This window comes from Crotalus tigris, unplaced genomic scaffold (genome assembly GCF_016545835.1).
Source record: "Crotalus tigris isolate CLP2741 ecotype Arizona unplaced genomic scaffold, ASM1654583v1 scf7180000018862.1388955, whole genome shotgun sequence".
Classification (NCBI taxonomy): domain Eukaryota; kingdom Metazoa; phylum Chordata; class Lepidosauria; order Squamata; family Viperidae; genus Crotalus; species Crotalus tigris.
In genome coordinates, this window is record NW_024097242.1 from 400034 (window position 1) to 427560 (window position 27527).

General features: G+C 35.9%; 2 protein-coding genes across 4 annotated transcripts; both read left to right on the top strand.

Annotated features, from left to right (window-relative positions):
• The first annotated feature begins 420 nt into the window (after positions 1 to 420).
• Positions 421 to 14089, top strand: PARL (presenilin associated rhomboid like). The gene is made up of 10 exons (XM_039357014.1): positions 421 to 600; positions 3052 to 3217; positions 4352 to 4492; positions 6479 to 6527; positions 8322 to 8417; positions 10757 to 10906; positions 11497 to 11567; positions 12509 to 12610; positions 13510 to 13607; positions 13817 to 14089. Exons 1-10 carry the CDS (start codon positions 530 to 532, stop codon positions 13911 to 13913), a joined length of 1041 nt encoding a protein of 346 aa, XP_039212948.1. The 5' UTR covers positions 421 to 529; the 3' UTR covers positions 13914 to 14089.
• Positions 14090 to 16221: 2132 nt separating this feature from the next.
• MAP6D1 (MAP6 domain containing 1) lies at positions 16222 to 26559 on the top strand. 3 transcript variants are annotated; one of them, XR_005558361.1, is made up of 4 exons: positions 16222 to 18462; positions 20308 to 20425; positions 23236 to 23380; positions 24589 to 26559. XR_005558361.1 is itself a non-coding variant. In XM_039357016.1 (4 exons), the coding sequence occupies exons 1-3, from the start codon at positions 17876 to 17878 to the stop codon at positions 23125 to 23127; spliced, it is 729 nt and encodes a 242-aa protein (XP_039212950.1). In that variant the 5' UTR covers positions 16222 to 17875; the 3' UTR covers positions 23128 to 23153; positions 23236 to 26559. The 3 variants fall into 3 exon arrangements, 2 of the variants coding, with proteins under 2 accessions (XP_039212950.1, XP_039212949.1); XM_039357016.1 differs by adding an exon at positions 23104 to 23153 and having other exon boundaries at positions 23236 to 26559; XM_039357015.1 differs by having other exon boundaries at positions 23236 to 26559.
• The last annotated feature ends 968 nt before the right edge of the window (positions 26560 to 27527 follow it).

Below are 27527 nucleotides of genomic sequence, written 5' to 3' on the forward strand. Positions count from 1 at the left end.
GCAGATGCTACTGGCGATTACTTATTTGTAGCAGCTGCTCCTATTTCTGCTTCTTATTGCTCTTGCCAACATTAACGAACGCACTTTCAGTCTTCTTTCCGTATATTATAGTATCTATATGGGAGAAACGAACATTTCATTTTAATTAACATCCTCTCCCTAAACACCTTTTACAAGGTCAAAGTCACCGTTTGCAGTTCAGCTTTGAGATATGCGGAAATAAACTTAATAAAATGGAAGAATGACCTCAATTGTTTTAAAATGGCGCTTAAACACTAGAACAGAACACCGCGCAGTCCGGAGGCAACAAGTCCTTTGGCCTTTGAAGAGACACCGGAAACCAACCACTTCAGTGCGGAGGCGGGACTAATACTATCCCTTCCCACTCATACGCTAGAGAAAAGCTATAGGAGTCTTCTTGTTTCCTTTCTCCAACATGACGCCCTCAGATGAGTAAGGGCGGCAGCTTCAAGATGGTAGATGATTGTGGCTGCTGACCCGGAACTATTACTTTGGGAAGGTGAAGAAAATGGGGTTGAAGTGCTATACCCGTGTCTGGGTGAAGCAAGAGTTATGGGGTGGTGGACCGTGGGCTCGCAGGTAAGACGATATAACGTGTCTCCGTGCAAAATAGAGTTAATCGTGGACGGAAAAGGTATTACTAAGCGTTCGTGCAGTCCTCTGCATGACAAGTTAGCTATCCGTATTTCCGCCTAGCTTGAATCCCGCGTTAAGCGCGTGCCATGCGAGCCCAAGTATTTGATTAATTTACAAACCATACTTAATGATGAATAAGATGGTCGTGTGGACGTAGCCATTGAAGGGCATTGAGAGAGCGTAGGCGAATAGAGGGAGGAGTTGTAATACTGCTGCAAACTTCAGCATCATCCTATACTGGGCAGTATAGAAAAGAAAAGCCACAAAAATTCGGATGGCTACTCTTGGAAATTGAAATGGTGGAAAAAGTGGGGTTAATTTGTTATAAAGACTATACGAGGGGAAAACGCAGTAAAGTCCTTTTCTGTCCCTGGCTAAGAGCAGGATGACTCGCATAAAAATCATTTGGGGTGGGGATGTTTTAGTTTTTGAACCGGTGACAGTAATAGGCAGCCTAACGGAACCTTTTCACTTTTGTAATAGTTTCTTTTCCTTAAGGGTATAGTGTCTTTGTTTTTTCTCCAGTTGTGCTAACTGCTAATATTTAAAACAAGCATAAGTCAATCAATAGTTTACACCATTATATTATGATTCATAATATTTAAATATGTAACGTTTGAAGAAGCTGATGTGTGAAACTCTTTTGAAGTAATTATTGGATTAAAGCCTTTGCTATACATATGAAGATTTATTTTGATTTAATTTTTTATCCCGCCTTTATTACTTTGTAGGTAAATTAAGGCAGTGAACATTCTTCCTTCCTTCCTTCTATTTTCCCCAAAAGTTATTTGGACCATTTCTATCAAAATTTAGGATTGGCTGTAATACTGAAATGACATTGACCACATTTGCCATTAACCTCTAGTGGGCTCAGAATGGGGTAGCATATCCATCCTGCTGTCCTTGATCTTTCAGTGATACTATCAGTTGTAGTATCCTTCTGGGCTGATTAAGGAGGTTAGGAGTAGAAGATAGGATGTTACGATGTGGTTCCCTTTTTCTAGAGCTGGTTCCAGACAATGTTGGTACTATGGGATGGGGTTGAACTTGAAGCCAATGCTTTGTTAGATGTTTTAGGACTGTATTCTCTCCCAGCTCCTATTTTTCTCCTTTTAAAACTTCTAGGTCCAGATGAGCAGTGTAAAAATGCATGTGGGAGAAAAGTCTGATGAGGCATATGAAAAAGAGAAATCAGTTTTTTCTTTCCAAAAATTTCTGGATTTTTTTCATGAATAGCAGTTTTTAGCTGCATAAGGCAGGACTTAAAACACTTCTAAATTTGATTGTTCCACTGTTTATTGTTGATAGAATAGTAGACAATGATTGTGATGGATATTTAGCATTTAAAATAATGTAAAGAGATGTTCAGAGATCAAAAAGCATGACAAGCTCAAATCTATTGCAATAGAAAAATGAATATGAATAAAGAGGAACATACACAAACCAGTTTTTCCAACTGCAAAAAGGTACATAAATTCTGATCTAGTGAATGAACTTCAGATAGCAGTTTATGAGAAGGAATTGTCAGTTATTCCACCTGAGTTACCCTTGTAGTCTCTTATGTAATGCAATACCCAGTGTCTCTTATACTTATAGAAATTGCTTATCCTTATGTAGAACTGCTGCATTTTATTAACATGGAAAGTAATCATGCATTCACTCATACTTATGAACATTTTATTAAATATTGTTTTAATGAACCATTTAATTAAACATTTGGCTACCTATATGAACATCTGTTCACACATAATATTGTCAAATGAATATTTAAGTAATAAATTTGCAAATTGCTCAACCAGAGGAAATAGTTTTCGTTCTAAGTGAGTAGTGAAAAATTCTAATATCTGAAGGTTTCTTCTGAAGAATAGTGCTGGATAGTAGAACATGAATTTAGAGAAGTTACTTTTTTTCACAAAAATATTCTAAATGTTGAATAACAGATGGGTTGTAACAAGCATCTGTCTTTTTATAAGTTTCATTTTTAATTCTTTGTGCACGAGGTTTCACTGAAAATCATTCTGGTATCGATTTTTATTACTGGACCCCTGAGGTAGAATATAAGCAAAAATAATGTATAATTATTTACATAATAAGACAAATAAGGTAGTATTAGGCTTTTTTATTCTAATAATTTCCTTGTACAATCATTGCCTGCCCATCTAAAATGTACATTCTTATTTTGCATTATAGTAAAGTTACAGTAGAAATAGAAGTTTGATTTTACATCTCATTATCAGAAACTAGTATTTCTTTGCAATCTGGAAACATTTCAAAATATTTTATGATTAAAGTCTTTTATTATTTTACTATTATTTATATTTATCATATTTATTGACCTCCTTCTTTCCACAGGATAACTTAATTTTATGATTAAAACGTATTCTTTCAATACAGGTCTATTCTGTTTACACAACCAAAAAATGGATTCAGAAGACCAGCACTGAAAACTGGCACTAAGCTACACAAAAGCAGTTTGACTCCTCCAGTTAAGGACCTGGATTTTCATGAATCTTCCCGTTCACTAAAGAAGCTAGTAAAACCTTTCTTCTTTACAATTGGGGTAATAATTTGTTGATAATTTCATGTAGTTGGCAGCCATTCCAGTGAATGTATATTTGTGAACCATTTAGAAATATCTAATCCTGTAGTGCTGTGAGTTACAATGTCATCTAAATGTAATGAAGTTCTATTAATAGGTAAAGAGCTTAGGGTTAAACAGAAACCTTTAAATGGTACTGTGTCATGTCTTTTTTTTCAATACCATGAACCAACTATCATTGTCCTTGTTGGAAGAAATTTATGAAGCTTTAGATTTAGTAACTCATCTCCTTTAGCAGCAATGACTTCACCAAATCTTTCCTGAATCATTCATAAATTATGCACAAACTCATTGATAGTTTTCTGCTTTTGTAAATGAACTACTTGGTCATATGTAGCAATATTTCAGTTGGGCTAAATTTAGGGTTTTGATCGATTTTGAAATAAAAAAATTCTAAAAGCATTCTGTTGATGTTTAGGATTGTTGTCATGTGGCATAATACATTTCATTGGCAACATTGAATCTTGTTTTTTTATGTCTGATTGATTGGAACATCTCTCTCGGTATACCCCTTATTACACATTTTTCCCAACATGACCAATAAACATTAGCTCAATATATTCAATAAAAATATGAAATATACAACATTTGAAGTGTTATGCTTTTAACCAGAGCTTCTTTATTAATGAAACTTTCATGAGTTTCTAAATGCATTGTAAGTTACAGTAAAACAAAATTATAGATGGTTATGAAGGGTTCACAAATTTTTTGTCACTACAGAATATAGTTTGTATTAACAAAACTATGTAGCAAATAATCTGCTGCAGAATTTCTACAGAAGATAATGCTTGTTTAGCGTAGACAGTCTACTGCAGTAATATGGACAATGTAGGTGCATTTTCAGATATTTAAATGTGAAAGTCACAGGCTCGTACTTTCAAGCTAAAGACCCTAGAGGCAATTATTTGAATTCAGAGAATATTCATGTATTCTCTTAATCCTTGATTGTAGATGTTACAATGCAATTAGATAAAGTCTTTTGTAGCTTAATTGGAATACTTCCATTGTAGTATTAGTATATCTATTAATGTCTCCATCTTAGTGAATTATGTTTTGTCTGAAATTTTGATTAAACATATTCCCAACGTTCTTTAGTTTTCAGGCTGTGCTTTTGGAACAGCTGCTATTTGGCAATATGAACATCTCAGAACAAAGTTCCAAAACTATTTTGAAAATGCTCAAGCAGATTGGCTGGATAGAATACAACCACAGAAAGGACTCCACTTCAGAAAACAGGTAGAAACATTTTACTCTATATTTTAATTGTTTTTTCCTGTTCATTAAGGCAGGCATGTTTTGTATTATGCAGTTATGATTCAACATATTTCATCAAGATAATTAATTATCCAGCCAAAATAGCTATGGATTATCATAGGTAGTCTAATACATCTGAAGGGTATTGGATTTGGAAAAGTTATAATACAATATTGCTATTAATGTTATTAAGAATATAGTCATTATTGCAGATGCTCTCTTAATTTTTCCTCTTGTACAATAATATTCAGAAAATGTTAAGTGGCTTAACATATTTCAAGGGTCAATGTGAGGAAAATATAAAGTATTTAATATTAAGATTGTGAGACATTAGCAAGCTTGCATTGAATGATGGAAAAATGTATTTTAAAAAGCGAGAACTAGTTCAGCCATCAGAATATCAGATATGACTGCAATATATTGGTAAAGTAATATGGTTGTTTTATTTTATACTAGTTCTAGGTTCTCCATTACAATTTCTGTTGTAGTTACAAATCACAAAAATAAATATGAGGTGGATTGAGAAAAAAGCCTGCAGGAAGAAAGTAGGTGAAAGTGACTGTTATGTCTGGTGACCCAAAGATTTCCTCTATTATTTTTTCATATCCGATTTGGCTATCTTCCTGTTGCATATTTTCTGTTGCTTTGTTTCATATTTAATAATAATAATAATAAAGTTGGAAGGGACCTTCTAGTCCAACCCCTGCTCAGGCAAGAAACCCTGCCTATACCATTTCAGATAAATGGCTGTCCAATCTCTTCTTAAAAGCCTCCAGTGTTCATGTTTCATGCTCAGCCAGTCATATTCACAGAAAACGGTTACTTTGCAAACCATGGTTCATTTTGATATATTTCTACATATGTGCAAATGCACATACACACCATTTTAAATTTGTTTCATGAATTATTACATAAAAATATATAGGTCATTACATTTATTTCATCATGTTTTAGTCCTTCTGGCTCATCCAGGATTTCAGTTAGGGAACTTTCCTAATTGAGGTAGTCTAGTGCAGGGGTAGTCAACCTTGGCTCTTTTATGACTCGTGGACTTCAATTCCCAGAATTCCTGAGCCAGCTTAGCTCAGGAAGTTGAAGTCCACAAGTCATAAAAGAGCCAAGGTTGCCTACCCCTGGTCTAGTGTAATGTGAAACTGAGGAAGAAAGTTCCACTCACAAAATTCAGTGGAGAAAAGTATTTCCAAAAGATTCTTCATGGAGATGAAGGTTCCATCCTTTAATAAGATAGCATTATAAAAATTCAGTGCTGAATTTTGGGGCCCATTTCCCTTTGTGTGGGCCGATCAATATTCAAGAAGTAGTACATACTTATTTTTCTCGCTTCCAAATTGCCCAGCTCCCTCAAATAGATATCCTAAAAGAGATCTTTAGAAGTATATAGCTAAGGTTGCTTTTTTATTATTATTAAGAGAATGGTGTGTTGGTAAATTAGGAAGCAATTTGTCAGTGTTGATTCTTGATTCTCTTATCCCATTACAATAATGTAATTGATGAACTGATAATGTATCAGAATGTGAGAGGTTGAGGTTTACTTTGGGTGGTTAGTTCAAGCACATTATTTCTTTTTAAGATGGCCATATTAATCAGGAAGAATTGGAGTAGATTTGTTTGTTATTTTATACACCTATGGAAAAAGATACATTATGATAATTTTTGAAATATGACTGATTTTTAAAAATGAAATTATCCTTTATTTGGGTATGTACTATAATAAGAATTCATTTTGTTTAAAAGCTTAATTTCTTAAATATTTATTTGAAAAACTTGCATAATGAGATTAATTAAATTTAAACTGTTTTGAAATATTGTCTGTATATATTACAGCCTAATGCTCTTCATAATATCAGCTTCCTTATAATCATTACTTGCTGTAATCCAGTTGATCAGGAGGTTATTAGATTGTTTTATTGAAGTATCAGAATAATAACGTTGCCTGTTCTCTTTCAGATTAATCTTTGGTGGAACAGTCTTAGCAACGGGCAACGGACTGTGTCAGGTTTGTGTTAGCTTACAAGTATTAGACATTCTCAGGAAGAGAAATGAGGCAAACAGGTACAGTATGTTACTGGATGGCTTTCATACCATGCTTACAAATTAATACACATAAGGCAGTCATGTCCAGTATATATTTTTATTCTCCATGTAATTTACTCTGTTCTAATGATACAGTAGTTAACTATTAGATTAGCAGTTTTTAATGGGATATAACATTTTGTTAAATTTATTCCATTTATAGAATTGATAACATTGGCCTATTCCTCTTTCTTACTGTAGAAACTTTATGATTCGGGCTATTTCACACAAGATGTCATTTTTATTATAATTACTTGACTTACATAGAAAGTAGTGTGTATTAGCATGTTGCTAGAATTGCATTTGATTGATTAACTGTGTGTGTCAATATATATCATATTTATCCATAGGAAGACATGTCTTTCTCCCAGATAGTTACCTATGACTTGCATCATTCTCTTCCTTTACACGAACAGAAAATAGTTCAGAAAGATGAGAGATCAAAAGACTGCAAAAATCTGGGTACCTCTGAAGATTTCCCCAAGGAGTAGTCATTATTTTACATGGGTTGCTTGCTTAATAAAAGTAACCCTCTTTGTAAGGCCTAGTCAGTACTTCTTTCATGCAGTATTATTTTCTTCTCAGTGCAGTTTTCTTTCGTCTTGTCTTACTTTCATTCTGTTTCTACTGGAGAAGGAGTTGTGTTTAAGGATGTTTTTTTTTATCTATAAGAGATTTTATATATATCCTATTTTTCAGTCAATGTTTTAATTACTTGCTATTAATTCAATACACTTTTTATTTTTCTGCCCCCTTTTCCAGTGTGATTTCTGCACACATATATATGTACCATATCTGTATACAAGAGTACCAAATGCACAGATTTATTGGACAGGTGGGAAAAAATCTACAGGATTGTTTTCAGTAGATTTGGCAATCCTAAAATAACAAATTGGAGAAGATGGGTATTGCACATGATTTTTTTATTATTTGTATTTCATTTCTGTCTATTCTTTGGATATTGTCAAAGAATTTTCCTTTTGGATAAATATGGTATGAGTGAAATAAGCAAACTTGTATATTTTAGGAAGGGGAATAGAACTCACTATATAACCAGGGAGTTGTTTCAGAGATATTTCTTTATCTAAACAGAAACAGAAAGCAGTGGGAGCGGGAGCAACCATCGACTTTCCTTGTAGGAAGCAGGGAATGTTGGAAATGGCGATCACACGTCTATGGCTGACTGTAGTGGTGCAACAGCACTGAAGCAGCCACACATTTGCCAAATTTTAATCCCATGGGAATCATAGTCCTGGATTTTAGACAAATGAGTGAGCCCATTTGAAATAGTTGATTCAAAACGTGTTGCTCTGTGATGCACCTATTTCTAGATATGCTAAGCCAAAATAAGAGAGTCATTGCAGTCTTTTCATTACCCCACTGTTCCATCAATTAATAGAAATAAAAGTAGGAATGTATGGGAATTCCTTAGTATTTTCTGTATGGTCTATTTACTCAAGTAGTTTTGTAAAATAAATACCATATGGATATATGAATAAGGATTAAAATTACTTATCTATTTACAGAAGGAGAATGACAGCCTGATTTAGAGTGATTTCATATTTAAAATGACTTTTCACATTATGTAATTACTGCATAATATGAAATAATTATGTTCTGGCTTGTATTTGTAATAACTTACTTTTGGCCTTATAAACACTAAAAATGAAGCATTTTCCTTTTTAATCACTAAATTTTTCTTTTATTAAATTCCCAGGTATTATAGCTGCAAATGTAGTTGTATTCTGCTTATGGCGAATACCTACTTTGAGCCGGATAATGGTCACATATTTCACATCTAACCCAGCTTCTCGTGAGTATTATATAATGCACGAAAAATTGTATAGATTTTTGCTGCCTTGGATTTTTAATTGGAATCATACTCAGTTTGAGTCACAGAAATAATTTGGTTTCCTTTTGTGTAAACAGCTTACAATATGAGATAATTTATCTTCAGTCTTATCATAAGTATCTTACATAATAGTTTTTTTCTTGCCCCTATTACCATTCTAATGTAGACAATATAAGATAAATGAAGATTTTTTGAAATAATTTACTTTTGAATTAATTAAAGGTAATTATTTAAATTAAATTTAAGGTTAGTAAGATAAATTGCATGTGTTTAGTGTACTCCAACAAAATATGAACACAAGCTTGATAGCAGTCCCAGCTGATCAGTTAAAAAAGCTCTTCACCTTTAAATGTTTTAGAATAGTTCCAGTAAATTGTTATTTCCAACTTTCCTGCTGAGGTTAATATTTGTTGATTTACTTCCTTTATTCGTTTTAAAACACCCGCCTGAGTATAAATATTTTTTAACGGTGCTGTAGAAGTAAATCTTGTTTTGCAATCATTTGTCATCATAAATTCTTCATTCCATTTTTTGCTTTTATTTGTGGGTTTATGTTTCGTTTTGTATTTTTGAATGAATATTCAAAGAAAAACTGTTCTAAAAAGATCCAAACCCAATTCACTTTCCTATAATAAAAGGTTTTATGGCAGAAATCCCAAATGTCTAGAATGCAGGTAGTTTGGATTTATAGCAGAGATACAATCAGGTACCTTCTTTCCTACCTTTCAGTCATAATTCCAAATATATTTTTATCTTTTTCAAGTAAAATAAGGGTGTCCAAGTTCTTTCAACAGGAAGTTACATTTTGTCTTTGAGTGCCATGTCATGAGTCACACACTTAAAAGTAATGACTGGAGCCAGGATATAACTTATATAATTTAATTAAAAAACACTATATTTTAAAGACAAGTGAAAAACTATTGATCAGAATATTTGTGTCTCACATCATTCTGGAGTAGCATGACTGATGATGATCAGAATTATGGAATCCAAGAGAATAAGAAAATGTATGGGGACATCCGCTAATCATAACTTTCTATCTTAACATTTATTGAACGTCTCTTAGGGTAGCACCAAGATTTCTGACAGCTATATTAGATGTTGGGGATTCAAGTTGAGAGCTTTTGATAAAGTACTAAGTTGTTAAAAAAAATTATGCAGCCTTTTTCTAAGCTGGGTACCTCCTAGGTGTTTGAAATCTCAACATTACCTGTCTGCTTAGCTATGTCAAAAAATTCTGAGAATACATGTACAAACATCTGAAAAACATTAGGTTGCAGAAAGACGTCACATTTGTAAGAATCTTTATCCTTAACCAGACTCAATTCAGCTAGTATATGATGGCACTTTTGCACAGAGCCCTTCATAACGAAGCACAATACGAGATCAACTAAAAGTGCTTTATATAGCTGCAAATTGAGGAGGCAGATGTAAACAACCTGACTCTGCCCTCTCAATCCCATCTTGCTGTTCTCTGTCTACTTTTGGTATTCAGTTGATGTTTTATTTGAGAATTTTTCATAAAACAAGTTACTAGCGACAATTTTTGCTGCAGCTGCATGTCTCCATTATGAGGATGAAAGAGCAAAAGTAGTAACAACCTATTAAGAATCTTCTAGGAAATGGAGGGGAATGTTGCCAAAACCTTAATACTGATATGTCATTTTGGAAACAGAGAAAAGGTATCATAGGATCTGTTCCAATACAAACTGATTGCACTGATAAAATTCACTAGGCTAATGAGCAAGGGCTCAAGGGATCTTCTGAGATTCTGAGGCCCAAGGAAACTCATTCATTATTGGAGATGAGGAATCATGCTCCTATATTTCAATTTTTAGAGTTGGCACTGTTTGAAGTTAAGTAGCATATAGTTATTATTACCTTGTGGGCAGATCAGTTAATTGTAATTAATATGTTGCTCATTAAAATTCCACAAACCTTATAATTGGTCTTTTACAGCTTCTGGGGATAAATATTAATGACCTGCATTCTGACAATATTAATATACTAAATTCAGAGTGCTGAGAAAATTCTTCTATCAATGTATTGTAAGAGGTATATTGTAACCAAATGTGTGTGCTATCTTTTAATAGGGGAACTGTTCTCTTGATGCTGGAGTCTAATTCTGATCACTAGCATCTGTGCTACTAATTTTTTTTAAAAATGTGTATAGCTGAATGTTGAAAACTGACTCGTAGCAAGTCTGTTCTCTTTTGCCCTGTTTCTAAACAATTCAACTTATAAATATCCAGAAATAAAATACTTAACTATCTAAACATTTTTTTCCTTTCTTAATGTAGGAGTTTTGTGTTTTCCCATGTTGCTATCCACCTTTAGTCATTTCTCATTTCTACATATGGTAGCCAACATGTACGTTTTATGGAGCTTCTCTACCAGCATAGTTTCTTTTCTGGGACGTGAGCAATTCATGGCAGTATACCTTTCTGCAGGTAATAAACCTCAAATCCCACTCTGCCTTTCATATTGTTTTTTTTTATTGTTCATGTATTTTTGAAGTTGCCTTTGAGTTGAGTTTGGGCACCAAAGCAGTGTTTAAAGTAATACATTTAAGTTTCAGACATTGTAGCATGATTTACCCATCATTTTTTTTAAGAAATAATAATTGACTTTGTTTACATAATATGGTAAGCCAAACATAATAGCCTACAAATTGCAGTGGGTGGCTTCAGAGAATACACTAAGCTTAAATTATCACAATATGTGAACCTAGTAATTATTTACTTACCCATAGAAAGAAAATAAAAACACTCATTTTTGGTTATATTGATGTATTATCATTTTCTTTTTCATTATTTATTTTCTATTATTCTGTTCTGTTTACACTCCTTTCATTTTCTTCTCTTTTTTATCATTATAAGCTGCCTAGAGTAGCCCCACGAAAAGATAGGCAGCAAATAAACTTAACAGATAACAAATGTCTTTTGTTAAACAAGTGAAATAGGCAGTAAAGCAAAAATATTTTTTATGACTGTGGTCTTCAGTGAATTTATGTTTCTATTTTTAAAAAAAATCTTTTTAGGGGTTTTTTCCACATTTGTCAGTTACGTCTGTAAAATGGCCACAGGAAAGTTTGGACCATCACTCGGAGCTGTAAGTGCTATTAAATATCTATAAAATAGATGAATGTTAGATACATGTTGGAGCCTACTGTATTTTGCTTTAACAGAAGTTAACATATTTAAAGAGCTACAGTGAAATTTAGCATAATATTCTAATAATGTTGAAATTTTCAATAATCTGCACTCTAGCAAGAAGTAGGATTATTTTTAGGTTAAACATTGTGTCTATATCAGTTATTTAGATGAGCTACTTGATAAAAAATGTACCTATTTCAGTTTTTTGGATAGTTCAATCTTGCAATAATCTTGATACACGAACCATGCTACTTTACTTATTTAAAAGTTGATTGCTTTGAATTTATTTCCAATTGTAACTAATTTTGCTTACCATTATAGCTATCTACTTGGTCCTCTCTATTAATTATCTGATTGGGGCAGGGGGTAAATATCTTCAAATTAGTCCTGACTCTTGGGTGCTCCCTCAATGAGTCTATGTACTTTTCTTGGAAAGACTTCAAAAGTCGTTTGCCATTCTTTTCTTCCTAGAGCTTGACCACACTGGCTTCATGCCTAAGCCAGAAGTGGAACTCATAGTCTTCAAGTTTCAAGTCCATGCCTTTCACACATCAAACTATTCTCTGTTTGAATTTAGTCCCTCTGAATTAGCCAGACTGGTTCCAATAAAAGAGCTAATACTTAATTGTAGCTTTCTAGAGATATCCAAAGGGAACCCTGATCTATAGGCATAAAATGATATTCATAAGGAATATCCCACAGAAAATTATTTTAAAGTAGCTGTTAGTATGTGAGGTATCTACTGTATAGCTAAAATCGTTAAGCATCTTTTCCCTGTCTTTGGCTTTTGAAAAAGGTGAAAAAGAATTTTTATGCATTTGCACTTTGGTACAAAAAATAGCCCCAAATTTTAAGACTGAGCATGTCAATTTATCTCCTGTTTTCATGTAATTTTAGTCAGGGGCTATAATGGCTGTCCTTGGAGCAGTATGTACAAAAATACCAGAAGCCAAGCTAGCTATAATATTTCTTCCAATGTTCACATTTACTGCTGGAAATGTAAGTAGCTTTGAATAATGAATTAGAAACTTTTTTTACCTATTGTAATGTATACCTGAGCAATGTTTTGTGCTTTGTTGTATTTCAAAATTGGATACAGTTTGAAAGTTTCATTTAAATCTAGGTGACAGACAATATGGAGCAGTGTGGCTTTTGTTTACCCTGTGAATTTCTTAAGATGAAACTTTTGGATTCTTTGTGTATTAAATAAGTCAAATTCCAAAGAGATGTTATACAAAGTGTCAAGATACATATTGATTTGAGAACCAGAAACCTACTTTATATAGGTTGTAGCTGTACAAGTGGTTGTAGATGTTCCACTAGTCCAGTGGTTCTCAACCTGTGGGTTGGGACCCCATTTGGGGTCGAACGACCATTTCACGGGGGTCGCCAAACAAGGCTGTCCGCCATTTTTCCCCCCTTTTCTTTGGTCACACCCCTGGCACCCGGTGATGTATAAGTGGTTGGGGGTCACCACAACATGGGGAACTATATTATGGGGTCGCAGCATTAGAAAGGTTGAGAACCACTGCACTAGTCTATAGGAAGCACCTTTTTCCCTTTCTGCTTTTGTCTTGGAATTACTGGCTTCAATTGGTCTAAAGTAGCCCAGGTATCTAGGTAAACTAATCTTAAGGAAGAGCTGCTGAAATGACCTGATTTCCTTTTTATTCATGCTATACATAATGACATTTCTACTTTGCATATTAGGAACAAAGGCTGAGCTGTAGAAAAAAATGTATATTCAAATCAGTATTTAGTATCTGTACATTTGATCATTATACTGTTGACTGCATAGCAAATGTTATTGAGTATGGGATAAATGTTTCTGATATGTTTATAACTAATAGCTTTGCTATTTATTGTACTTTACCAATAAATTGTTTACTCATTTCTAGGCTTTAAAAGCTATTATTGCATTGGACAGTGTAGGACTTATTTTGGGTTGGAGGTTTTTTGACCATGCATCACATCTTGGAGGAGTTCTGTTTGGCGTGTAAGTATTCATATTATGTTGTGATAAATATGACATATCACAGGCATTTTTCTTGTGTTCAAAAAGATCCTGTAAATTGTCCTTTTCTTGGGTCTGACATTGCTTTTAAGAATTATTTTTAGTCATGTAATTAATTACCTTTGTCTATAAGCAGTTCTTATCTCTCTAATGTATTTTGTGAAAATTTTCTTTTGTTTGTTTCTTTCAAGATGGTATGTAATGTATGGGAATAAACTAATATGGAATAATAGAGAACCAGTGGTGAAAGCATGGCATACAGTGAAGACATGGAGACCAAATAAATGAAGTGGACTCTTGGCTGCATTTCAAAATATATTTGCACTGAAATGAGCACAAGTATTGGAGACAAAATAGTGTATTGATTAAATCATAACTACATACTAATTACTCAGATTGTAAGTTCTAGCCCCACAATGAAAATAAATATCTTGGTAAATAAAATGGTATATCTGAAACAAAAACGTGTGCCTTATTGCTGTATTGAGTAAGGCTGTATCTTTTTTTGAGGTATCTTAGAACTGAATTAAAATTGGATCAATTGCCTGATTAATTCATCTTTAAATGAAAATAGGACAATAGTTCCTAAAGCAACAATCCCAATACCACTTTTAAAGGTAAATTTTCATTCTTTCATTCAGCTATCTGTATTTAATATGAATAGATACATATGGAATGTCTTCTCAGACATTAAGATTTTGTATCTCCCTTGTAGCTTCTGTTCAATGAGCAGGTAGCAGCTGTGGTCAGGAGGGCCTTTGCACAGATTCATCCTGTGTAGTCTTTCCCTGACTGACTTTAAATAATCATTCATGCCATGGTCACATCATAACTAGATTGTTGTGATTTGCTTTACATGCCCTTGAAAACTATCCAGAAGCTATAGCTGTTTCAGAATGCAGTGGTGAAAGCAGTAGTGGGCACTTCTCGTTATGCCCTTGGGTTGCAGCCAAGCAAGTTGCATGGGTTGCCACTTGGTTTCTGAGGTGCAATTCAAGGTGCTTGTTATTACTTCTAAAGCCCTTCATGGCACAGGGTCTTTTATCTGTGTGGCATCTATCTCCATATCTGTCTGCCTGGCATATTCAAGTAAAGCTGATGCACTCCAGGTTCCCTCAATTAAACATTGTCATCTTATGGAACCAAAGAAGTGTGCTTTCTTTGTCACTGCTCTTGCCCTCTGGAATAATGCACTTGTACCTTCACAATATGTATGGCACCCACTTTTCTGGGAACTGTGACTGTTCTGGATGATTTTGTAAGAAAATGCTTGCTTAAAAGAAAGACCAAAGCATTTTGAGATAGCAGCCAGAAAGTAATACTTTATTGGAATACACTTGCAGTGTTCATTGGGCTCCTTGCCAGTAGACAATAGGATAAAGTTTGAACTGTGCCTTAAATGTACATTTTGTCAATTATATTTGAACCAAAGATAAAAGGTCTATTACAATTATATTGTGACCCTTCTGAAATGCTTTGATAAGCAGTTGATCTCATTGTTATATTTCATGCTTGCAATATCAACCCTAATGCTATAAACAGCAATGTTTACATTGTGATATTATACAATTACAGTCCTCCCTAGAAGGACAGCTTTCTGGTTTATGTTAACTGACTCTTGTCCAGAGTCACCGTATTGGGCACTAGATAATACAAATACACTGTTGCCTCTAAGACAGTGGTTCTCAACCTTTTTAATGCCGCGACCCCCAACCGGTCATAAGTTGAGGACTACTAAACTGGTGCAGCACCGTTTGCAGAATGGGACTTTTGGCGGGCTCAGCAGGGCAGAGACTGGACAATTCCTATTGGCTTTTGAAAGCCAATAGAATTAGACCCTAATCAAGAGAGTCTATTCTATTGGCTTTCAAAAGCCAATAGAATAAAAGGGAGTAGCACAGCTAAGGAAAAGGGGAAAAAATGGCGGACTGCGTTGTTTGGTGACCCCCGTGAAATGGTCATTCGACTCTAAATGGGGTCCTGACCCACAGGTTGAGAACCACTGCTCTTAAGATAACTAAATGCATGTCTATAAATAGGTGCATATATTTCAATATGATATGTCACAGACATCCAATTATATTATTACATTCCCCCATTCCTTTTCCCCCCTCTTGAGGTGGACAGCAAGAGGGTGGATATTGGTATAATATACAAGCCATCCAGGGGATGACTATAAGGCAGTGGTGGCGAACCTATGCCACGCGTGCCAGAGGTGGCACTCGGAGCCCTCTCTGTGGGCATGTGCGCTGTCACCCAAGCCCAGCCTCCCCCCGGCCCCTTCCTCACCAGAGTTGCCCCTGGGCATGGCCCATGCAGAACAGTGCAGCCAAGGACATGGCAGCCGGCCAGCGGGACAAGAGACTGCCCTTATGCCCCATCACCCTTACACCCCATCGCCCATGATGCTGCGTGGGCAGAGGGTGTGGCCATGGTGCTGCTGGGCCACCTGAATGATGTGCTGTGGCAGGTCATGGAGGTGGTGGGTGGCCCTGTGGGCGGGGTGGGGTGCAAAGTGGGGGTGGAGCGGGGGGCAGAGCAGGGCAGGAGTGGGGGGCAGGTTTGGGCACTTGATCTCTAAAAGGTTCACCACTGCTATAAGGAAACATGGATGTCCTTTATGACAATAGTTGTTACAAGTAACACAATAATTACCACAGCAAGAGATCTACAAGCAATATAGATAACAGAACCTGTGTTAATAAGACAACTAACAGACCTAAAGGTGAAATAACTTTTAATCCATTTCCATATAGTGGAAAAGTTAGGAATTGACAATAATAATGCATGTTCCAAACTTGATTCTTGCATTGATTTTAAATTCTGAACTTGCTTATGAATTATTGCTATATCAGTTTCCATTTGTTGTGTTCATTAATCCAAACAGTAGAAGGAATTCACTAACTTACATGATCCTTGTGAAGTAAGTTAATCCAAAGCCATTCTATTATCCATACTACAAGTGGAGAATTTCTACTTTTTTTGTATAGTATGCACAGCATTGGTTAATGCATGAAAGGCCTACTCTACTTCAATTATACGTTCAAAATATCTTTTTGTAATTCATAGACCTCCAAATTTAATAGTAAAAATTTTAATGTATTACTGTATTGTATTAACAAAGTTGTCTTCCTATCAAAGGGTTCTCAATACATCTAGGAAATCTCAAATGTTGGGGACCATTAATTCATATGGATATACATTTACTAATATGTTGTCCTTAGAGCTCTCCTCAAAAATTCCCAATTAACATTTTATTAGCATGTTCTCCATATATCTGACAGACACCTGGCTGCAAGAAAACAATCTTTGTGATGATGTCCAAGACCTCAATGGGTCACACACTTCCAGAAAAAAAGCTATTCTGGTTTCTGATCTTTCCCACATCCTTCATTACAATCCTTGGCCAGAATAGTTTTTTAATCTGTTTCAGCTGATAACAGGCTATAATTGGTGTATTGATTAACTTCCAGCTTGATTGTATAATGTACATGCGTAGGACTGCCATTCTGCATTACTCAGAAACCAACTGGTACAAAATACTGCAGGTTAATCCTATAAATGCCAGTTTCACCAGGTCTGAACTGTTAACATTAAATGTTTTACTTAAATACTGCTGGTGAAGGAAAAAGGATGCTGACCTCAGTACATTAGGAGTGCTATTCCTGCAATATCCAGCTGCTTTTAAGAACGTTGCCACTTGCTTATTTTCCTTTCTTACCCTTCATTCCTGATTAATCATCTAATATCCGATTTTCTCTCTCCCCAGTTTAGATTGCAGGAGACATCATAAATTCTTCATGGAATGCATGTATAAGAATGAACTGGCAGGCTGCAATAATTAAACCTAAGTAGGGGTAGGATGCTTCCTAAAGAAAAGCCAAGAGGTAGGATGATGGGGCAGAAAGACTTGGTGACTGGTGCTATGTGTCACCCCGTTCCCCCCCCCCCCTTTCCCCTATTATCTCTGTATCCCTCATCAGTGCTGCATTAAGCTCCTTCTGTCACCCCGGATAGGGGGTGGGGATGGGAATGAATGACTGAGCTATCATCACGTGTGTGCTAGCCTCCTAAAGAAAAACTGATTGACCAAAGTGTTGTATGAGGGAGGGAGTCTGACACGAAGAAGCGAGCTGGAAGTAACTCTCAGCTGGGGAAGGGCTTGCTGCAGAACTCCCTCTCCTCCGCTGAGGCACCCCCACCCCCGGGTCCCGGTATCTATCACTGCATCCTTGCACGGTGCTGCCGCCATGGCTTGGCCCTGCATCAGCCGAGTATGCTGCCTGGCGCGCTTCTGGAACCAGCTGGACAAGTCGGATCTGGCCGTACCGCTCACCATCCACAATTATTCCGACATCGAAGAAGGGGCGGAAGCGGGCGGTGGAGGCAGCCCTCAGCAGCCTCGGATCCCGTCAGGAGGTACCGCCAGCAGCCGACCCCAGCCGCCTCCGCGGGCAGCCTCTGCCCTGCCGGCGTCCGCGTCCGCCCCCTCGTTGCGGGACAGCCTGGTCGTTGTCAAGAGGCCGTCGAAAAAAAGCGGGGGCAGGCACCGGAAGGAGCCCTTCGCCGCAGAGACTCAATACCAGCAGGATTTCCGAGCGTGGCCGCTGCAGAAGAGGGACACCCTGCCCTGCCTTGGGGAGTGCCGGAGAGCTGAGCCCACGCGGGCACCTCCGGCCGCGGGCGCCCCAGCCGCCTCTCCCCATGCTGACATCCTGGCAGGGTCTCGAGTGTACGTGCTGCCGGCGGCTAGGCAGGAGGAGAGCAATAAGGATGATGGCTCCAGACAGGTGTGGCCTTCCTCCTCGCCTCCAGGTATCGCCAGGACTTCTTACAGGTAACTCCTTGAATTTTTGTCTGTGATCTAATTCCCCCACCCAACCATGGGCTGCAGTCTTGACTTCAAAGGACAGCATTGCTCCATCTCTTCAGGCCACAATAGATTGTATGTATGTATGTATGTATGTATGTATGTATGTATGTATGACCAACTGCTTGATTATGCTCAAGTCTTTCAGGACAAGCAAACTCAGGAAATACGAACCACTAAATTCTTTAGAGAACTTTATTGATAGCAGGGTAATACAACAATCTTAAAAGCCTGCCAAAGAGCCGCCAACTCTTCTGTAGCAGAATTAAGGCAGAGTCACTTTCTCATGTTTTTCCTATCCCCTCACTGGGGAATCGTTTCTCAATGGTTTTGCTTCTTCTGTGCCAGTTGTGCTCCCTCCTCCATGTTCCCAGGTGAGTTAGACATTTCATCCCAAATATATACTGAGCATGTTGTTATTTAGATCAGTGTTTCCCAAACTTGACAATTTGAAGGCATGAGGACTTCAACTCCCAGAATTCCACAGCCAGCAACGCTGGCTGTGGAATTCTGGGAGTTGAAGTCCACATGCCTTAAAATTGTCAAGTTTGGGAAACACTGATTTAGATTAATGTCCTGTCCTTTCTCCAAGAGCTCAAGTGGGTTTGTTGTCATGGTGGAAGGCCAGTAGATCATTTTTTGCTTTCTTTATAGTACATATGTAACCAAATTGGGACTATGAATATACTTTCATGCCTGGATCAGGCATTGTATTTAATTATATGTAATTTACATTCTGTGTAATATTCTATTAAGACTCTGATATTTATATCCCGGCTTTTCTCAGAAAGCTTAAACCAATGCATATAATCCTCTCTCCTAAACATATTAGTTTTATAGTGAACATGGACAACATATTAGACTTAATATGGAAATGATTGGGCTGAAGTCACCCATTGACTTTCATAGCTAAGTTGGAAACTGAATCATTCCTTTCCTGATCCAACCTATTTAATACATGTGCAGCATTTAATCATTCTTTGTTGTGAAAATAGACCTGTTTAATATTTGGATCTGAGATTACTAGAAGAGCTCAGGCTTAGGTAGGAGAAAATTGAAAAAAAATCCTGAATAGAGGCAATGGCATGCTGCTTTCACACTGTAATCAAGAAAACATGGCTCTACCTGTATTGTCACCTAAACTTGATAATAGTGAACTTGTTGCCTCTGCTTGAAAAACAAGGTCCATTAGGCATCCAGTCTATCTGGACACAGCAAAATTTGTGTCCAGATAATTATCAACAAATTCTTTCCTACAAATGCTTATTAAATAATAATGTATGAAATAGTCCAGGAATCAGAGATTGAGAATTCATCAAAATGATGAAATGTAAGTAATAGTATCAAGACACTAGCTCCACATCCTACATGCTGCTTTATCATGTTATAATGTAAGTACAAAGAGTTAGAATTTGAATTGTGCAGTCATAATGCAGATATCATCAATATTTGCCTCCCCTGTGAATGTCCATGCCAATCTTCATAATCTGATGGAATGTGATTTCTAGAGTTCAACCACTGATACACATACAGGTTTCAGACAAGGCAGTCTTACATTTGCTATGTGCTCTCCTAAGCACCCTTAGTCCTTTCAACATTTGCATAATACTTTCAAATGATATTTGCAAAATACTTATAATCCCTGTTCATTCTATTTTCATTTTGTGAGGGTAAACAAGGAAAATACATTTTAAAATACATTGTGCATGCTTTTGTAACTTTCTGAATATGATGAGAAAGCAGATTTAGCTTGTCTTTTCTTTTTCAAAGTAGCATCATCCACTTCACTTTCATTTTGCAAATTCATTTTAGACATGAACATCACCCATGGTCTGCAGCAAAACGATCCAGGCCTACAAAGACAACACGGGGGTTCATTATTCCAGAAAATCACTTTGTGCAAGAATCTAGCTACAAGTCAGACTTTAAGGTAAATGTACTTTACAAAGCTTTTGGAATTAAGAAATTTGCTAATGTTTGACCAGTAGAAAACAGACCACTAAAAGATTGGTATGTTTGAAAGAAATGCTTCAAAACAATAAATATTAATAGAAATTAATAAATGTAATTAATATCTATTAATAAATATTAATATAAATTTGGAAATCAATAGAAATTAGGAAAGGTGTCTTGATTTAGCAGAAGCAGTCCTATGGACATGATCCATTTACTTTGAATTGAATCCCAATTTAAGCAATACCGTATTTTCCAGCGTATAAGATGACTTTCTAAACATGCAAATCTTCTACAAAGTCGAGGGTCATCTTATATGCCTGGTCGTCTTATACGCCGGAAAATATGGTATTTTCTGGCGTATAAGACGACTTTCTAACCATGTAAATCTTCTCCAAAGTCGAGGGTCATCTTATACGCCCAGTCGTCTTATACGCCAGAAAATACGGTACTAATTTCTGGGTCCGCTTGTTTTAAACATATCCTCATTTGGAGCCACTTGCTGATACATAGAATTACTACCAAAACAAGGTCAGAATATATACCTTGAACTTTAGGATTTAATTGTATGCAGCACAGTCCTTTGCCATAATATCTAAGCTTTAAATGAGATCACATTTAGCTCAGTGATCTCTTCTGTCATGTAAATGAGCACACAATTAATTATTGTAATTTTAGTTTTTCCACTATTTGTAAAAGGGGGCATTTGTAGGACATGACCTGGCTGAGCCTGAAGGAAGGGTGAAGTGCATCATCAGTCTCCAGTCCCTTCACACCCACAAGAGATCTAAGTCCAGCTCATCTTGAATTCTGTGGATTCTTATCTACTGCCAATTTGCTTTGACCATTAGTAGTTCAGATTCTTGTACAGAATGTTAGCATGCAAAAAACCCCAACCCTGCATTCATTTGAACCACCTTAACTCCTAATTTTCTGTGCTTGACAGGAATTTAAAAAGCAGGTTAATACAAATTAACATGCCACACAATTCTCATAAACATCAACTATTATAAAACAGTATAATAATGCTTTTCTCTTTGAAATCAGCCAAACACCCACCAAAAAGGGAGGCTGGTATACTAGTAAAGATAACTAACCTGATATAATGGGACCCTGCCAATTTTTCACCAGGGCCAGTAGGAGTCTGGGTCAGCCATATCATGTAGCCTAGCTAAAACTACTTTATACCACTGCAGAGATTCATAGTTGATTGACCCATTAAGAATGTATATTCTTAAGAATTTTTTAAAGATACTGGAAGTAAAGCGAGAGCTGATAGAGAATTTGTTTCCAGATCTATGCAAGATAGTGTTACTGGGCAGTTAAGAAATGGAAAATAAGGATACAAGACATATTTCCAGAAATATAGTATCACAAACATACTTATCTGGATAGTAAATAAGTGACATTTAAATACATGTAAATGGCTTTAAAATTATGTTTCTTTTAAAAACAAAATTGTACCACCAAAATGTATACTATAATCTGGCACAGTGGTGGCGAACCTATGACACGGGTGCCAGAGATGGCACTCAGAGCCCTCCCTGTGAGCACATGTGCCGTTGCCCCAGCCTTGCCTCCCCCGCAATCCCCTCCTCACCAGCAGCCCCACTGGAGGAGAGTCACCCCCCAAGTGTGGCCCATGTGGAGCAGAGCAGCCAAGGACATGGCAGTCAGGCAGCATAGACAAGACTCTGCCCTCACACCCCATCATGCACAGTTGATGCTGCGGGGCGTGGGCAGAGGGTGTGGCCGCCATGGTGCTGCTGGGCTGCCTGGGCAATCTGCAGCGGCCCCTGGAGGTGGTGAGTCACCCTGTGGGCAGGTGTGACATGGGATGAGGGGCAGGGGCGTGGAGCGGGGACGGGGCCAGTTTTTGGGCACCCAGTCTCCAAAAGGTTTGCCATCACTGATCTGGCATATAGAACATTAATTTAAATAGCTCTGATATTATGGACATAGAAAGTTTGTTTTCTAAATTAATATTAATGTAAAATTAATATGTTTCTTGTATTTGTTTTTCCTCATTGTCTTATATCAATTATTATCCATTAATAATGTCTAGGCTCACACTTCTGCGAAGACTTTTTACTCAGTTCTTGGAAACATAACAGTGATGAAGTGTGTGCATGCATATTAATCCATAAAAACTGATTAGTTCATAATTCAGCATGTTGTGTCTTATGTATCCATAAGTCAACATTTTGTGCCTTGCTATTACATGTGCACAAGACTATTTCTACCAGTATCAAAATATTTAATTTGGATTTTACCTCATACTGAAACTGTTAACCACAATGTAAATACATATATGTAACCAATAACTTAAAATGTCATGTATGTAAGGGGTTGAGATATTATGTAAGTTTGTGTGTGTGGATATCTGAGGGACTGTTTGCTGGGTTTGAAGAAGCTTATATTATAGCCTATTTTAACTCCATTAATTTAAAAAAAAAATCAAGGGGTAATCTGAACAAAATCTGCAATTCAAAACATGATAAGGGATTTTGAGGGATTATCTGCTCTCTCTATGTATATGGGCATTACAGACAAGTCAAATTCAGTTTAAATGCATTACTTATCTGGTGGCCAAATAGATCATCCTCAGGCTGGCAAGCCATGTGTAGGAAATAATATTTTTAATTCCTTCAACAGGAGAAATACTATCAAACAATGTAGGTCAGCTTTCTTCAACCAATCATTCTGTAGGTATATTATTGGGCTACAATATCTATCATTCCCCAGTATTACAACCAATCCTCAATGTCTTTTCCTTTTTCTCTCTAGATTCCAGAAGCAAAGACAAAGTTTTCTTCAAATCCTTCTGCTGTTTTCCAGGCGCCATCTCGCATCCTTAGTATATGAATCTGGTTCATGATCATTTTCTGTTCAACCAGCTTAAGGTTGTGAAGATGAACAGCTATGCAACTTTGTAAGTGCTCGTGAGATAAAAGTAAAGGATTATTAAAATCAGACATAGTAATTATCCGAATTCATGAATCTAATATGAATATGTAAATCATAAATACTTGAATTTGAATTGAAGACAGTCTAACTTACTGGAAAGAATGACCTAGATTCAGAGAAATATCCTCATTACCATTAGCTAGACTTGGCTCCCATTTGAAACACTGACAAAAAGGCAATACTTTAAGCAGTATGCTGATTCTTAAGTAAAAAATACACTGTATAAAATGCATCACTAATTTTCCACTTTCATTAATTCATAGTCATTTTACTAAGTGGTCCCTAAAACAATTTGGGTAGATTTTGAATTTTGTTACTTCTTTTCACTCACCTTTAAATGAGTCTCATACTTTTAAAGACATTTTAATGCCACATTATTGAGAATCATTATATTAAAGAGAATGCTTAAATCTGAGTTTTATTTAAATTACAATTATTTTGTAAAAGTAATTAAAGCATCATAGCAATGAAAGTGGAGTTGGGCTGAGTAGCTTTATGTATGTCCTTAATCACCTCCCAAGTTATTTAAACACAAGCACCCTACAGGGATCAATTCTTTTTTTAATTTTTTCATTTAATTTCATTATTTCATTTTTCAAATTTTTATACTGCTCAACTCCCAGAAACTCTAGGAAATTCACAGGTTAAAAACATGAAGAACAATGAAATAATGCATGATAAAAACAAAGAACAAAAGATAGAACAAACCCAACAACAGCAGAGCAAACCCACATGACCCAAAATGGGACTTCAATAACAAAGCCAGTTTTTCAGGCATTTCCAAAACAGTAGGATGGAGGCCATCCAGATCTCTGGGGAGGGGATCCTCATTCCAGAGTGCAGGTGGTACAACAAAGAAGGTGCACTTTCAGAGTCCCAATAGAGGGACTGGATATAGTGCTCCAGGTAGGTTCTGATCAGGGAAGAGTAGAGGAAGCAACAATTGCTTCCAGTCAAATGTTGGCTGCTTTTTTGTGGTTCTGGAAGAAAAGGAAAAACGTCTTTTAGAGTCTTGATACTATTAGCCCAATTATATACTTTCTTCATAAAATTTTAGCGTGTATTGCTTCAAGAGGATTGCTTGTCGATATTGGTTTGTTTTTTTTTTTTTTTGGTGAAGGTGTTCCCTTTACTTATGGCTTTCTTATATCTTTGGTTCATTTTTTTTCCTAGGCTGTTTTCCTGAGTCCTTTTGGTCATGTGAGCCACAGTGCAAGCTCCTTTATGGCTGTATGACCAACATGTAGCCCGTCTATCACACTCACATCAACACATTCCCAGATGAAAGTCTAGTTTTTACTGTGAAGTTTAAAAAGTGGGTATGACTAAGAAGTATTAAAAACCATCCTGTTTCTTTTCTAAGCCAGAGAGACCCCTAAATCATGCTATGAAATGAAAGCTGGATGTTTTAAAAGTGAGGTTGCTTTATTTACTTATGCTCTGCCCATTATACAGAAAAGGTTGTTTATATTAATGTATGCCAAATAAGAAACACAGCTAAAAGTGCAACACACAGCCAGAGGATCACGGCCTCATCAATGTTCCCTGATTTATGTACATAGAATTAACTGATCTTTAACAAGCACACTTTTTTCTGGAAGTGGGTTTTTTCAGTCTTGATAATGTTTTCCTGAAGGCTCCATTTCACTGAGAATTCAGTTATTAAATTCTGGGAAGAAAACTTCTCAAAGGCAGTAGAGGCAACTGTAACTAGTATTCACATTTTCTTGGGGGCTAGTAGCCCTTACTAGTTTGGGTTAAGTATTGAATATTGCACTAGGCCAGATATTAAAGCAATGGCCAAGATAATTTGTTTAATGTGTTTGTAAATGTTGTAAATAGGAAAAATTATGATTTTCCAAAATAAAAATGTGCATGCTTTAATGTGATTTTATTTAACATTCATAGTTTTTGAGTATGCAAACTAGAAAATGATTTGCCTTGAAAAAGCAAAATTACTGCTTGTTGCTAAGGAAGTATGTGTTAAATATGTTATAGTATAATTTTCAGAGAGACAGTTTTACTTTTTCATTATTTTGGAAGAGCATTTTTGTACAATATTGTAATTTTTGCTTAGACATTTTAAATACATTAGTTCTCATTCATCCCTAATACTGCATATATTTAAGACAGGGTTTAACATAATAACCACCCCAACTTAATGCATTGTTTCATTTACCTTTGCAGAAGTTACAATCATAATTTGTTGGTTTGATTCCAGTATACTTTTGTAAGCTTTTAATGGGCACATGAAATTTCTCATTTCAGCCCAGTGATGTCCCATTTCTGTGTATGCAGCATACAAGACCCTTGCGAATTTTATTCTGAATAATTCATATTTAACATTTCCTAGTTTAAAATGTGGCTAATAACATGCAGCCAATCTTTCAAATAAAAAACAGAAGTAAAAGTAAAGTATTGTATAATTTGGAGAAAATTGGCTGCAGCGAATTGTTTTTTCATGAAAATTTTCTTAATTGTAATCATTCAGCTAAGATCTAAAAAGTTATTTACATTATCAGAAAAATCTTAAGGGTTAGGGTATGTACTTGTTACATTTTTTTCATTCTTTGAATAAGAGGCTCTCTTGCCTTCCATTAGTGCCATATCATAAACTGCTTTTGACAATATTTCATGTAGCAATCATTTTTCCTTATAGTAAAGGGCCTGCTGCTTGAGAATTGTTGTTTCAAAATCTCCTTGAGCATGTCCACCCCCCACCCCCAGCCCCTGACTTTGGAACAATCACAATAATAAGGTGCTTGTCTAGAAGGTAAATGACAACATTGTTCCTCCAGTAGTCTTATGAGGCCATTTTGCCAGATGAATCCAACATGCTGAAAGAATTAGGAGGAATGGGAAGGTAAAAAAATACGATTTGTAGAAACATGTTCCAAATTGCAATCCTTGCATGTTGAATGTTTCAAGGTGAAATTGCTATTAATTTTGCTTGACTGATCTAATTTCTTTGAATATTAATTGGTTTAATTATTTATAAGCCTGACTTTTACTAAATGGAGAAAAGAAAATCACACTGCCTACTTGGTTACAATTATTTTATTTCTTATAAGAAAAAATGTGGCAGAACATGATATTTGTATTTTATGGAATTAAATAATTTATTAAAATGTATTTTTGTCTACATATACTTTCTGCTGTAGTTTTTTGGTCTAATGGAAATCATTTGAATACTGAAAGGTGAACTAAGTTTACATTGAAGGACAATAATATAAAGTGTCATGTACGTTGCTTCCTGATCTTATCTACCCAGAGTGGGAAACTACATGTTTTCCTACATTCTGTACTCTCCTTTCTAATATGGAACTAGGAATGACAAACCCTTGCTGAGAAAAGAGGGAGCATTATTCTGTAAAATGCAATTAATCTATACACATTTTCAAAAGAAATGGGAAGCATTAAACCCATATAAAGTTTTGGCTCAAGGATGGTAAAATCAAGGTGCAGAAAGAAACATAGAAGGATATAGGATACAAGTGAAATGAAAGAATTAAGCAGCAGAAAATAGTACAAATGGATCCACCACGTTTTGTGCCTTTGTCACTTATTATGAAGTCAGTTTGGATAACTGGATATTCTAAGCAGATAAGATACATGCAGTTTCTTATTTTGGGTTCTCTGACTATATCCAAAAGACAGTTTTTGAGATTTTAAAATGTAAGGAATAATACTGAAGGCAAACTCCACATATTCTTAGTATGGGGATAAGAGTGCAAATTGGTTCATGGTGAATATTTATTAGAAGTATTTGGTGCTTACCTATTGCTCCTTAATATTTGTTTCCAACATGTTACTTACCTATTACAATATTGCTACAGAAAATTATTTTTTTAAAGAACAATATCAAAATGATTGATGAAGACATGGAAATATTGTTTTGATAAAGGATATGTCTCACTCTCCCCAGCACCTTTTACAGAAAACCATATAATCAAGCAAGAGCTGAAACTCTGTGTAAATAGATCACAGATATATTAATTTAGAAAAGAAAAAACCCAACCCAAGAATACCCTGAAAATATAAAAGTTCTTAATGCATTAGCTTTAGGTATCATGTATTGGGATTGCATAGCTATAAGAATCTTTTATTGTAAT

Coding starts and splice junctions, on each gene's coding strand:
- PARL (XM_039357014.1), top strand. CDS start 530: ATGGGGTTGAAGTGCTATACCCGTGTCTGGGTGAAGCAAGAGTTATGG. Junction 601..3,051: donor GGTGGACCGTGGGCTCGCAG/GTAAGACGATAT, acceptor CTTTCAATACAG/GTCTATTCTGTTTACACAAC. Junction 3,218..4,351: donor CTTTCTTCTTTACAATTGGG/GTAATAATTTGT, acceptor AACGTTCTTTAG/TTTTCAGGCTGTGCTTTTGG.
- MAP6D1 (XM_039357015.1), top strand. CDS start 17,876: ATGGCTTGGCCCTGCATCAGCCGAGTATGCTGCCTGGCGCGCTTCTGG. Junction 18,463..20,307: donor ATCGCCAGGACTTCTTACAG/GTAACTCCTTGA, acceptor AATTCATTTTAG/ACATGAACATCACCCATGGT. Junction 20,426..23,235: donor GCTACAAGTCAGACTTTAAG/GTAAATGTACTT, acceptor TTTTCTCTCTAG/ATTCCAGAAGCAAAGACAAA.